Below are 12,348 nucleotides of genomic sequence, written 5' to 3' on the forward strand. Positions count from 1 at the left end.
TTTATCCAAAAAATTTCACAACTTTCTTACCATCTTATTAATTTTTTTCTAAGGTCAATTATTTTTTTTAAAGAAAATATCTTCTTTTAAGAGGAAATGTCCCTTTCTTTTTTTCTTTTTTTAACAAAAATGGTTTATATAGGAAAAAAAAAAAAAAGTCCTTTGTGTTTAAAAAAAAAACTGGACATTTCCTCTTTTTTGAAAAAAGCAGACATTTTCTTTAAAAAAATAATTGATGTTTAAAAAAATAATAATAAGATGGTAAGAAAGTTGTGAAATTTTTTTAGATAAATTGAATACATTTAATAAGGATAAACTTGGAAAGAAAAAGTTAACTTGTATAATGTATTAATAACATGGTTTTAAGTGTAGGAGAATAACACATGTCAAGCAAAAAATGGAGGAGATCCAAAGGAGAAGGTTAAAGATAAGGTTGGTAGCATTATCGCTTCTGAAACATGGGAGTGTGTGTGTAGTGCGGAGAGTGGTAACAACCTTTTGCATTGCAATTGACAAACATGGCCATAAACGTAAAAATTGTCACTCGGGGAGCAAAAGGATTTTAGTTTTGGCATGAGACAAAAAGAATTGAAATTACAATAATTAATTAAACAAACCTCAGCACATACCAAAAGCCAAAATGACGTGCTGATTGGATATATTAGTAGAGTCAGCTAGAAAAAGTCTTTAAGAGCATTTTTACATATTAAATCACACTGGAAATATAACATTTTCCCTTCGTTACTCACTTTCATCATCACTTTCCTGTATGTCTAAATGATTCATATTCCTTTCCAGTGGTGGAAGTCCGTCGTCGGAATCATAAGAGCCCTCATCTTCTCTGAGGGATGACTCGTCCGCTCCTGTAACAGAAAAAAAGCAAACATATGGTGAGACTCGCATAACTTTCTCAACAAAGATGGCTCTTTAAAGATCATCCTCATTCGATAGAAACACACAGATCGCCCTAAGGCCGAGGCACGGCTTTGCCACAAAAAAGGTATGGCCCTTCACCACCCACCAGCTGGATGTTAAGATGGATAAGATGATGGAGCAAAACAGAATACTCCATGAAAATGTAAAGGATTAAAAAAAAAATGCACCCTGAAATCTAATGGGACAGAAGTTGAAACAACAGATGAACCAGCCCCGTATAATGTAAAGAGTATCTATTCTGTTGTTTAAGAGTGAAAAATACCTTTCACTTCTGCAGGAACCTTTGGAAGTTGACTATTTTGTGAAAGCCAATCATTTTGGACTGAAATAATATCAGCACTATTTTCACATTTAGAGTATGCCTTTAGAAGTTCCCTGCATCGGTTTAAAATGCCAATGGTTGAACAGTATTAGAGACATAAAAGTCAAGAATAATTGTGTAGTTTGATAAAGATTGAGAGTAATCCCAATATACTATGGAAAATAATTTGGAGATTACTGAGATACCACCATGATACTGGGTGGTCATTATGAACTTTAAGCAGTTGGATATAGTTGAATTTCAGTCACTAATCTCGTTAGAAAATGCTAGTCAATCTAGAATTGTATGGAATTTTCCTTTTTAACTGAGCAAACAAATCAGAACGAAATGACAACCCAGGTCAATGTGAAAGTTCAAAACACAAAACGGGCTTTAGATGGATTTTCTCACTCAGCCATACGTTTAAGATATGATGCTGGACCCGTGTCACTGAAAGTTAGACTTCATTTTGTGAATTGGGTTTACATATTCTAAGTCCGCTATGGGTTTCAACTGACATAGCTCGAATTTCTTGGCTGGAATATGAATTCTAAAGTTCATATTATGCAAAAGTAAATAAACAATTCAACAAATGAACTAAACCCATACCTGTTGAGGGACAGGAAACCATGACCCCATTTGAACTTTCCAAGCAACAAATTTGCAGTTTCTTCTTCCCCACTGTGAAATCATATAAAATAAAATAAAAAACATTTGAAAAAAATTCAACTGCATGTCTGGCAGATAACATATCAAACTGTTGGGCCAAATAGATAAATAATTTCATCACAAAGAGTTCACAAAGATGAATGGTAGCACCCTTTAAAGCATACCAAAGGCTTGGGAGAAAAAAGGCTCCAAACCTAAGCCTTGATTAGGTTGGGCCTACTTGGGTCAGTAGGTTGTACTGCAGTAGCGCAACAGCCTTACTTTTATTATTATGGGAAAGCATATAAGTCATAGATCTTTAATATCTCTCATACAATTACAAAAATATGTAAAAGAAACAGGCATGACAGATTGCACTGGTGTAAGGTCCAAAAAGACATCAGCAATAAAATAAAAAAAATTTCTCACTCCACAAGGTAAAGCAAAGAGTTTTTAGTACCATATGAATAAAGCTGCAGATAATGCCTCCACACAAGATAGTTGACAGGGTCGACCATAATTTACCGGATTTGCTGCTACAAGCCAAGGCACTGCAATTATATGATTTGTAAATTTTAGAGACCTGGTAAGAAGAAAACCGTCGAACACGGAAATTCAACTCCATGCATGCATAGCAGTACCATAAGTGCAGTAAATTTTATGACCCATAACAACACCATATAACATAATTATCATAGGCAGTACCATATAAAAATGAGAAGCAAGGTTGTTATTCGTTTAGACTAGTAGCATTAGCACATTTTTTTAAATGAAAATATGAAATTCTATTTCATAAGAAAGACTGTACAGTAAAGTGGGCAAGTAATCTACAAAGAGCACAAAAACATTAATACAGACAAATACATCAAGATTAAGAAACCAAAATTAATCAAGATACTGCAGCCTTCCTATATATGAAATTCTATTCATAAGAAAGACTGTACATAAAGGGTAGCTCAGCCTGCAAGCCTTGCATAGCAGCTCTGTGAGCTACTTTATTTGTGTTCCTGCTTACAACAGCTATTCTAAGACTGCTAATTGTATGCAGCTGGTCAAAACACTGACATGGCAGGTCCCAAATGTCCCCATCCACTAACTATAACATCTACAAGGAATGATCACACCAAAATGATCTTTGTCCTTAGAATGAGTCCATGGTGAGAGAGCTCGGTGTCACACCCACTTCCACAAATGTGATGGCATTTTTCAAGACACTCATATCAAGCTTTGATCTTGGAGCCAAACCAGTCATGTTTAAGAAACTACATAACAATAAACATAAAGCCAGACAAATAAAGAAAACTAAATAACCATTCTTTTGCAATTTTGTTCAATCCTTCTCTCCTTCCTAGTCACTAACAGTCAGTACTTTTTCAGTTTCATCTTTTGCTATGATACTAGCACTCGTATTTGTATTTTCTTTATTTTATGAGTAACTCACACACTCCAAAAACAGAGAATAAGTGTGGGTGAGACTTCAGAGGCTTTCACTGTGGCATATGAAAAATGTACCCTCATATTTAGTGTTTTCATAATTATCATATATATGGCTCTTTACATTTCAACTACTATAAAAATCCAAAAATCCACATATATATATATATATAGATAAATCAGTATGTCCGCACATATATATTTATTTTTTAATAGACATGTGGGACATTCCTGGTTGTGTGTACCCACAAATTATACTTTAAATCAGATAATTCAAGTAAGCTAATTGATTGAAGAACTAAAGCTCATACAGAGGCGAGGAGCAGTGCAACGCAGCTTCACAAACGGTACATCATCCAAGCGTGCCCAAGAGCAATCCACAACAGCTAATCCTTTTCTCTGGATTAAGCTATAATCTTCTCTTGAGACACAAAGCGTCCCAACTGGACTGCAAAAATGGAAAACACCATTAGTAAAATAATTCATATATGACGGGAACGCAGCAGGATAAAATGATTCAGTATTGCCCATTACACCATCAGAAAGGTCAAATGCTCACTTGATTTTTGGTATATAATTTATTTCTTTTTCCTGTATAATATTCCAGGGCATGCAGATGATGATATAAAACTAACACAATGCAACATGACATCATTCTAGAAAATTAATTAGCATCATAGATAAAGTAAGGTACCTCAAAACAATTCCTCCAAAACCATTATTGACACGCAATTCCTGCATGAAGTAAGAATGTTAATGCTAAGCTTCTACAAAAGACTTTTCATCATTTATAGTTGGCATCCTTGCATTTCACTGAAAAAAAATGTTACGAGACCTATGCCTCTTTTAAATACTTACTTTTTACCATTGGAAAAAGTCATATCCAAAATATCTGATAAATATTCCACTTCCACTACACTAGTGATATTTCCATAAAGTAGAGATCCTAGTGCCAATTGATAACCTCAAATATGATGAACAATTTACCATCCACATTAAAGATGCAAATTTTATAGACATGGCATTAAATACCCCAAGCCAATTCTGATTTAATAAAAGAAATTATTGTTTGAAAAAAAAAAACCCCCAGCTAACATAGAAATTCAAATGCAAATGAGTAATTCAAAAGGAAAACGTAGCTGGATACTTACTTTCAAAAACCCAAATCTTGAAAGCTTGCGTCCTGTGCACTTTTTTGCATCACATTGGCCAAAATCCTGAATCAACAAAATAGCACCAAATGATTTCACGTTCAAAGACTAGATTGAAGTTGAGGATGATATTTCAAAATCCATTTCACACGCAGAATAATGCAGAGTAAGCCAAAGGTTTGGACTTTATCTAGAAATAAATTAACCAATATCTTTTTCAAAAGATTTATATAACTCAAATCTCAAACTAGAACTGGAAAAGAAGGGCAGAAGAAAACAATCGAAGCCCCTTCTAAACATGAATGTGATATAACACAGAAGTGATTACAGTTTAACTATAACCCAAAATAAGAATAAAAAATTAATATTATGTGGGAAAAAAAAAACATCCACAAAAGCATACCAATTTCAAGAGGGTCACTCAATAACAAAATCGCAAAGAAACAAGCAAAAAAAAATCGAAAGTTAGGGAGAAACAAATTAGTTCGTAGTAAATCAACAAGAAAAGAAATGCATACCCACATTGCAAGCTGGATTTTGGGACCCGTTGGCTCCTCTTCCGTAGCTGAAGTAACAATAAACCCATCAATCACTAAAACTCAAAACCCAAAATACCACAGCTGGAATTATAACAAACACTTTATAGCCCAACCCTAATGCAAAAATGAAAAATTAAAGCTGATGAATTGGCACCTTGATCAGATGGTAGAGAATCACCTTCACTGAAAAAATAAAAAAAATAAAAAAGATAAAAAAGAAAGATAGGGAAGATGATCAAGAGCAACGCGGTGAATTTGGTGTAAAATAGAAATGGAATAATGAACTTACTGTGGAAGATGGTTATTGGTCCGACTAGATTGTCCACGATGGGGCTTGTGGTTCTTGAACCGCTTGTTGTTACCCATTTTTTGTTTTTGTTTCTGCAGAAAACCCAATACTGGGAATGGGCTGGTTGTGCAGATGGTGCCGATGTGGTTTTAGCTTTCACAGGAGGGTTTTAGTCGGTATATGCACCAGACGTTTGTGGCGGGTAGGTTTCTTTGTCTTATTTTTTAGAGTAATTTTCATTTATTACGTTGAAGTTTAACCAATTTTATCGATACATCAATATTTTTCGTTTCAGTCACTATCAAAGTCTATGATTTTGAAAATATTTGTGAGCTAATAAATATTGTGACTTCAGAAAATTTATAATAATTAGTAAAAGAAAATTAAATATACCATATTTTTTAAGTTATAATAAGTTACTATATTATTTTACATTTTATACATATGGATAAGATATATAAGTTCGATTAATAAATAAAAATAAGATATATGAGTAACTTAGTACTATATAGAAAAAATTCCTATAAAGTTCAAACTTAGTATCACATATAATGAACAATATTAAAACTCAATAGTGAATAATAATACAACTCCATAATATATGAACCAAAAAAATACAACTCCACAATACAATAATAAATAACATTAAACTGATTAAATTTATCTAGGGAATTTTTTTATAGGGAAATTTATCCTAGGGAATATTAAAATAAAAAGTAACATTAAATTTTGCTTTTAGAAACTTTAAAGACGTTATAAATGTTAGACGTTGTAGCTTAAGATCACAAACTTGTTTGCAGTGTGTTGAATAAGGCTTAGCAAGAGGAAGGGAATGGAAGGGGTTCGAATCCCCTTATGTGTGCAAGCGCTTTCTTAGCATTTTTCATTCCCGTTTACTTGCGCGTGAAGGAAATTATCGCCTTTGATATTATCGCGAAAACATAATATCGGCAAAAATGTTGATATATGGACGATAACTAAGTAGATATTTGTTAAAATATCCCTCCTTTAAAAAAATGATATTACGATAATATCGATATTTTGGAAATTAAGGGACCAAAATGCCAATCGAGCCGAAGTCTGAACCACCACCCATGTCTAGTCCTAACCTTGTATTCTTAATTCTCTAATTAGATCCTTGTTGTCGAACCTAAATTAAGCATTAGAAATTCATTAAGCATAGAGATGAAAAAGAAAGTAGAGAACCTCACTATTTATAGGCATAAGAGAAGAGAAGGGAGAGGAGCTCTAGAGAAGTGTTTGAGAGCTTCCCCATGGGGTGTGTTTGTAAGCTTGGAGAACCTCAATATTTATAGGCATAAGGGAAGTAAAAATTTGATTTGGGTATTGCCTCTACCTACACTACAACAAAAGTGTCTTTTTATGACATAGATTTAATGACACATTGAAAATACACATCATTAAATGTCATTATCTATGACACGTTTTTAAAATGTGTCATCGAAGTGAGTTTACGACACCGTTATCACGACACTCGCTTGATGCGTCATTAAAATCGTTTTCAATGACACGGGATGTGCGTCATTGTTTCTTTTACATTTTGACGATGCCTTTCATACGTCGTTAAGATTTTTTTCCATACTGCTTGTTGTGAATCTAAAGACGTCGTCTATACATCATGAAACATCTGTACGATGATGCATGACCTGCGTCATAGATGTACCCCACAAATTTTCTTAATTTAACGACGTCCTCTACACGTCATGAAACAGTTATACGACGACATGTGATCTGCGTCATAGATGTAGAATGGTAGTAACAAGGTTGGTACTGGAAACGACTTTGTCAATGGAGGCAAGTGCATCGGCCAAGGATTTGGCATGAGTGAGGTATTCATCAATAGTTTTGGAACCTTTTGACTGATCCATCAAAAGAATAAACTGAGATACATAGGACATATCAAAAAAAAATTGAGGAGAAAAGATTATGGTTTTAGGCTAATACCATGTAGAAATATGATTCTTGATACTCATTGAGGTAAACAAAGTACAATTATATACTATGCATATTGGTATACAAATGGAACATATATCTAGGAAATCAATGACATGAGTTGACTATCTTATACACTTGATTACATATGAGGAGATTAAGGAAAATCAATGGAGAGATTGTTGGGATTCGATAGCTATGTTAACACATACCTTAAAGTATCTAGAGGACAATAAAAATAAGCGTAGTTTTCGGGTAAATACTTTATAACTAGTAATATATTTTAGAAAAAATAATAAATATTGATATTATATATTGTTGGAAATTTTTCAGAGAAAGAAGCTAAGAAGTTTATGGATCCTGGCATTAGAGGGCAGTATGCCTCTGCAGCGGGTTTTGAAAAAGCGAGAGTTTCCTTTTTCCTCAGCTTGTTTCCTTTCAAAAAATTTGATTTTGATAGTTTGGGCTAAAGAGCTGGTGGCTAGAGCTCCAAAAAGTATCATAGAGTATATTTTCTTTGACATTTGGGTTATATAGCTACTAGCAAAAGCTCTAAAAAAATATATTATAGAGATTATGATTTTCACGTCAGTAATGAAAAAAGGGTTTTCTATGTGTTTTTTTTCTTTTTCTTCTTCCTTCGGGTTATGTGTTTCTCTTTGAATGTTTTTATTATTTATTTTTCACAAATCCTTGATATTTGGACTTGTAGCTAATGGCAAAAGCCCTAAAAATCTTGATTTTTTTTATCATTTTTTCTTTTTCTTTTTCTTCTTCCTTTGGGTTATGTGCTTTTTTGTTTTTGTTTTTTGGTTACAAGGTTCTGTGCTTCTCTTTGAATGCTTATCAAAGACAGCTGCTGCTTTAGCTTTAGCCACTCGAATTTTATTTTTCTATGTTTTTTTCTTTTTCTTTTTCCTTCGAGTTCTGTGCTTCTCTTTGAATGCTTGTCAAAGAGAGCATGATGCTTCAACTTCAGCCACTCGAATTTTCTTTTTTCTTGGGTTTCTTTCCTTCTCGTTTCCTTATAAAAATCTTGATTTTGACATGTTAGGCTAAAGAGCTGCAAGCTAGCTCCAAATCTTTGATATTTGGGTTTGTAACTAGTGGCAAAAGCCCTAAAAATCTTGATTTTTATCCTTTTTTCTTTTTCTTTTTCTTCTTCCTTCGGGTTCTGTGCTTCTTTTTTTTTTTTAGTTACAAGATTCTATGCTTCTCTTTAAATGCTTATCAAAGAGAGCTAATGCTTTAGCTTTAGCCACTCAAATTTTTTTTCTATGTTTTTTTCTTTTTCTTTTCCTTCGGGTTCTGTGCTTTTCTTTGAATGCTTGTCAAAGAGAGCATGCTGCTTCAACTTCAGCTACTCAAAATTTCTTTTTATTTGGGTTTCTTTCCTTCTCGTTTTCTTTTAAAATATTGATTATAGAGACTATAAATTTCGTTTCAAAAATAAAAAAAGTATTTACCCTTCTATTTTTGTTCTTTTTCTTTTATCCTTCGAGTTCTGTGCTTCTTTTTAATGCAATATTTTTAAAAAATTTATACATTGCTCTTGGTTTTGTTGTTTTTTATATGCATTTCTTTTCTTGTTTCTTTTATTTTTTGTTGAGTCTTCTTGTTCCATTTTAAATGTTTTGATTTTGCCATTTTGGGCTAGATATCTACTAGCCAGAGCTCTAAAAAATGTTATAAAGAGTATGCTTGCTTTGACCCACTCTCTGTAATTTTTTTTTTTGTTTCTTTTTTTTTTGTTGGTTTTTCTTGTTCCTTTTTAAATGTTTTGATTTGCCATTTTGGGCTAGATAACTACTAGCTAGAGCTCCAAAAAATATTATAGAGAGTATGCTCGCTTTGACATTTGGGTGAAAGCGAACATACTCTCTATAATATATTTTTTTTGTTTCTTTTCTTTTTTGTTGGTTCTTCTTGTTTCTTTTTAAATGTTTTGATTCTGCCATTTTGGGTTAGATAGCTACTAGCTAGAGCTCTAAAAAATATTATAGAGAGTTTGCTCGCTTTGACATTTGGGTGAAAGTGAACATACTCTTTATAATATATTTTTTTGTTTCTTTTCTTTTTTGTTGGTTCTTCTTGTTCCTTTTTAAATGTTTTGATTTTGCCATTTTGGGCTAGATAGCTATAAGCTAGAGCTCCAAAAAATATTATAGAGTGTATACTCGCTTTGACATATGGGTGAAAGCGAACATACTCTCTATAATTTTTGTTTTTTTGTTTTTTTGTTTTTTGTTTTGGTTTATTTATTTATTTGTTGGTTCTTCTTGTTCCTTTTTAAATGCTTTGATTTTGCCATTTTGGGCTAGATAGTTACTAACTAGAGCTCCAAAAAATATTATAGAGAGTATCCTCTCTTTGACATTTTGGAACAGGGAAGAGAGCAGTCTGAATTTCATCAATTTGACATGGAGGACCTGTCATGAACGGTTGCCCAGTTTTGATTACTAGTTTTGAAAAGTGGTAAGCACAAGGCGTTTAGAATTCGTGGAATAGGCAAATGGGAGATGCGAAATGGGCTTCTCAACAGTACAACCCTTCAACCTATGGCTAAGAAAACTAAGATACTGATGGAGATTGAAATTTTAAAGGAGGTAGCCAAAGGATCTAAAGAAGTTTTTCAAAAATGGGTGGTAAGTCCTTTTATAATATGCACTGCATTTGCATTGACAGATCACCTTTTTATTATGGTCATGAACTTGAGTTTTTGCATGTATTTAAATACATGCAAAGAGAAAATGCTTAAGGAGGATGTTATGTCATCCAAATCTCCTCCATCATTTGGGATACTCTATGAATGAAAATTCTCTACTTGTCTTGCACTTGTCATTTGAAAAAAGAACTTTGAGAAATATCCTTGCAACAAATAGGGCAAGTTTATCTTGGGACAACCAAATCACCATATATGTTGAAGCGGCCAGGGAATTAGCTGTTCCTCATGTGCGTCGTCACCAGTGGGGTTTATTCCATACTTCAAGGACATGAACATTTGTTGTGCTATCCGCTTCTAACACGAGTCTCCCCAGCACCCCATCACCCCCCTTTAAGACAAATGAGCTGGATTGTCACTCGGTAAGCGGCAAAGCATTCCAAGACCTCTTGGATTTCGGAAACTCCCCAACACCTTATTCTCAATGGACTTTGAGACTGGCGCACACACAAATATTCGGGAATAAATTGAATGCAATCACCTCCAGAACAAGCATACAACAATGGACACAAAGATTTATAGAGGTTCGATCAATCTTTCTTACATCCTCTTAGTGATCCTTCTGAGAAATTTCACTTATGAAAGAATATGTTACAACTTTGGTTTACATAGAAACCCCCTTAGGATATTACTCTCTCCCTCAAGCTCACTTTTTTTCCACATCCTGCTCAAACCCTTTATGCCCCTACTTTGCCCTCTTGCAAAGCTTGCTTTGCTTGCACTAGCTCTTTTGGACACTTTGCATTCTTAACTCTCACTTGCTCTCAAAGCACCTTGGACTCCCAGTCCACCCATTTGGGCTGGTACTTCCCCCCTTTGTATTATCTACACTTCTTCCTTAAATAGACAAGTATGGAGCTTCCTTCAGCTGCCACCTCACCTTGCTAACCATCTTTATTAATGTCTTGTGCTGAAAAGTCTTCACCAGCCACTTTTGTCTTGTGCAGAAAAGTCTTCATACCAGCCAACTTCGATGCAAAGCCTCCACATTAATGTCTTGTTTGCTACAACACACCAATTGCACATATTCAATGCATTTGGATGTTCAGCTCCTATCAAAAGCCTTGAATGCTTAGCCACCCATATCAATTCTTGGGATAGGAAGTCATGCACATAAAACTACAACAACATGCTAGAAGTCACACCTAGAGCTATTACAAATCAGTTCCCCCTTCCCAAACTAATTCCTAACCCCCAAAACAGCTCACAAGCTTTCTAACAAACTTATAGACTTTGGGGTTACAAAACCATGTCGAATGAAAATTAAAAACATATGGAAAAACAAGCCAAAAAGGGTGGAGAAAACAACACAGCATGACAAAAGTAACCGGTCACTCATGTATATGTGCTTGGTGAGCTAAGGACTCCCTATGAAAATCATCGAACCTCCAAAACATCCTCAACCTCTTGAAATCTTTCCGGTGAGCTCCAAAAGCTCCATCATTTCAAGAAACCCCTTGCCTCAACACACCTTTGGTGGAAGGTGCTCCACCCAAGTGTTGGACATCTCGTGCAGGTAAAAGTTCCCCTTTAGTATGCAAACCCTCACACCCTCCTTATTCAATAAATCCGCATGCAGCCACCTTTCCTCTCAAATTCACGAATTGAGTCCCTTCAAGATCTCTTGGATTGCGAAAACTCTCCAAGATCTTGTCTTTAATAGACTTTGCGACTGGCACACACAAACAAACATTCGTAGATGAATTAAATGCAAACACCTTCGGAACAAGCATACAACCATGTACACAAAGATTTATAGAGGTTCAACCAATCTTTCCTGCATCCTTTGGTGATCCCCCTGAGAAATTTTACTTATGAAAGAGCATATTACAACTTTGGTTTACAGAGAAACCCTCTTACAACACTACTCTCTCCCTCAAGCTTACTTTGCTTGCTCCCATGTGTTTACCCTTACCCTTGAGCCTAAAACCCCTTGCTCTGGCTCTCTTGGACACTTCGTATTCTCAGCTCTCACTTGCTCTTAAAGCACATTGGAGTCCTAAGCCCCTTATTTGGGCTGGTACTTCCCCCATTTGTATCATCTGCACTTCTTCCTTAAATAGACAAGTAGAGAGCTTCCTTCAATTGCTACCTCACCTTGCCAACCACCCTCATTAATGTCTTGTGCTGAAAAGTCTTCACCAGCCACTTTTGTCTTGTATCGAGAAGTCTTCACACTAGCCATATTGGAATGGGAAGCCTTCACATTAATGCCTTGTCTACTACAATACATCAGAGCTACACATATTCAATGCATTTGGATGTCCAGCAGCCCTTATCAAAAGCCTTGAATGCTCAGCCACCCCTATTAGTGCTTGGGATATGAAGTCATGCACCTAGAACTACAACAACATTCTGGAAGTCACACCTAGAGC

The 12,348-nt window shown here is 34.8% G+C and overlaps 1 protein-coding gene across 3 annotated transcripts; it reads right to left on the bottom strand.

Moving 5' to 3' along the window:
* Positions 526-5,609, bottom strand: LOC18772496 (ribosome biogenesis protein TSR3 homolog). Of its 3 annotated transcripts, none has more exons than XM_007205672.2 (10): positions 5,299-5,609; positions 5,164-5,192; positions 4,989-5,035; positions 4,471-4,536; positions 4,014-4,054; positions 3,631-3,767; positions 2,346-2,436; positions 1,847-1,918; positions 1,199-1,311; positions 526-863 (listed from the first exon to the last, which is right to left on the bottom strand). In XM_007205672.2, the coding sequence occupies exons 1-10, from the start codon at positions 5,373-5,375 to the stop codon at positions 742-744; spliced, it is 795 nt and encodes a 264-aa protein (XP_007205734.1). In that variant the 5' UTR covers positions 5,376-5,609; the 3' UTR covers positions 526-741. The 3 variants fall into 3 exon arrangements, with proteins under 3 accessions (XP_007205734.1, XP_020420587.1, XP_020420588.1); XM_020564998.1 differs by having other exon boundaries at positions 5,188-5,192; positions 5,299-5,522; XM_020564999.1 differs by lacking the exon at positions 5,164-5,192 and having other exon boundaries at positions 4,993-5,035; positions 5,299-5,522.

The sequence above is a fragment of the Prunus persica genome, chromosome G6, assembly GCF_000346465.2.
Source record: "Prunus persica cultivar Lovell chromosome G6, Prunus_persica_NCBIv2, whole genome shotgun sequence".
NCBI classification, from domain to species: Eukaryota; Viridiplantae; Streptophyta; class Magnoliopsida; order Rosales; family Rosaceae; genus Prunus; species Prunus persica.

What these genes read in the sequence shown, in the direction of transcription:
- LOC18772496 (XM_007205672.2), bottom strand. Translation starts at nt 5,375, where the DNA reads ATGGGTAACAACAAGCGGTTCAAGAACCACAAGCCCCATCGTGGACAA. An exon ending in TTCTCTACCATCTGATCAAG is followed by an intron (nt 5,036 to 5,163) that starts GTGCCAATTCAT and finishes TTGTTACTTCAG; the next exon opens with CTACGGAAGAGGAGCCAACG. An exon ending in TTGCACTGCTCCTCGCCTCT is followed by an intron (nt 2,437 to 3,630) that starts GTATGAGCTTTA and finishes ATATAATTGCAG; the next exon opens with TGCCTTGGCTTGTAGCAGCA.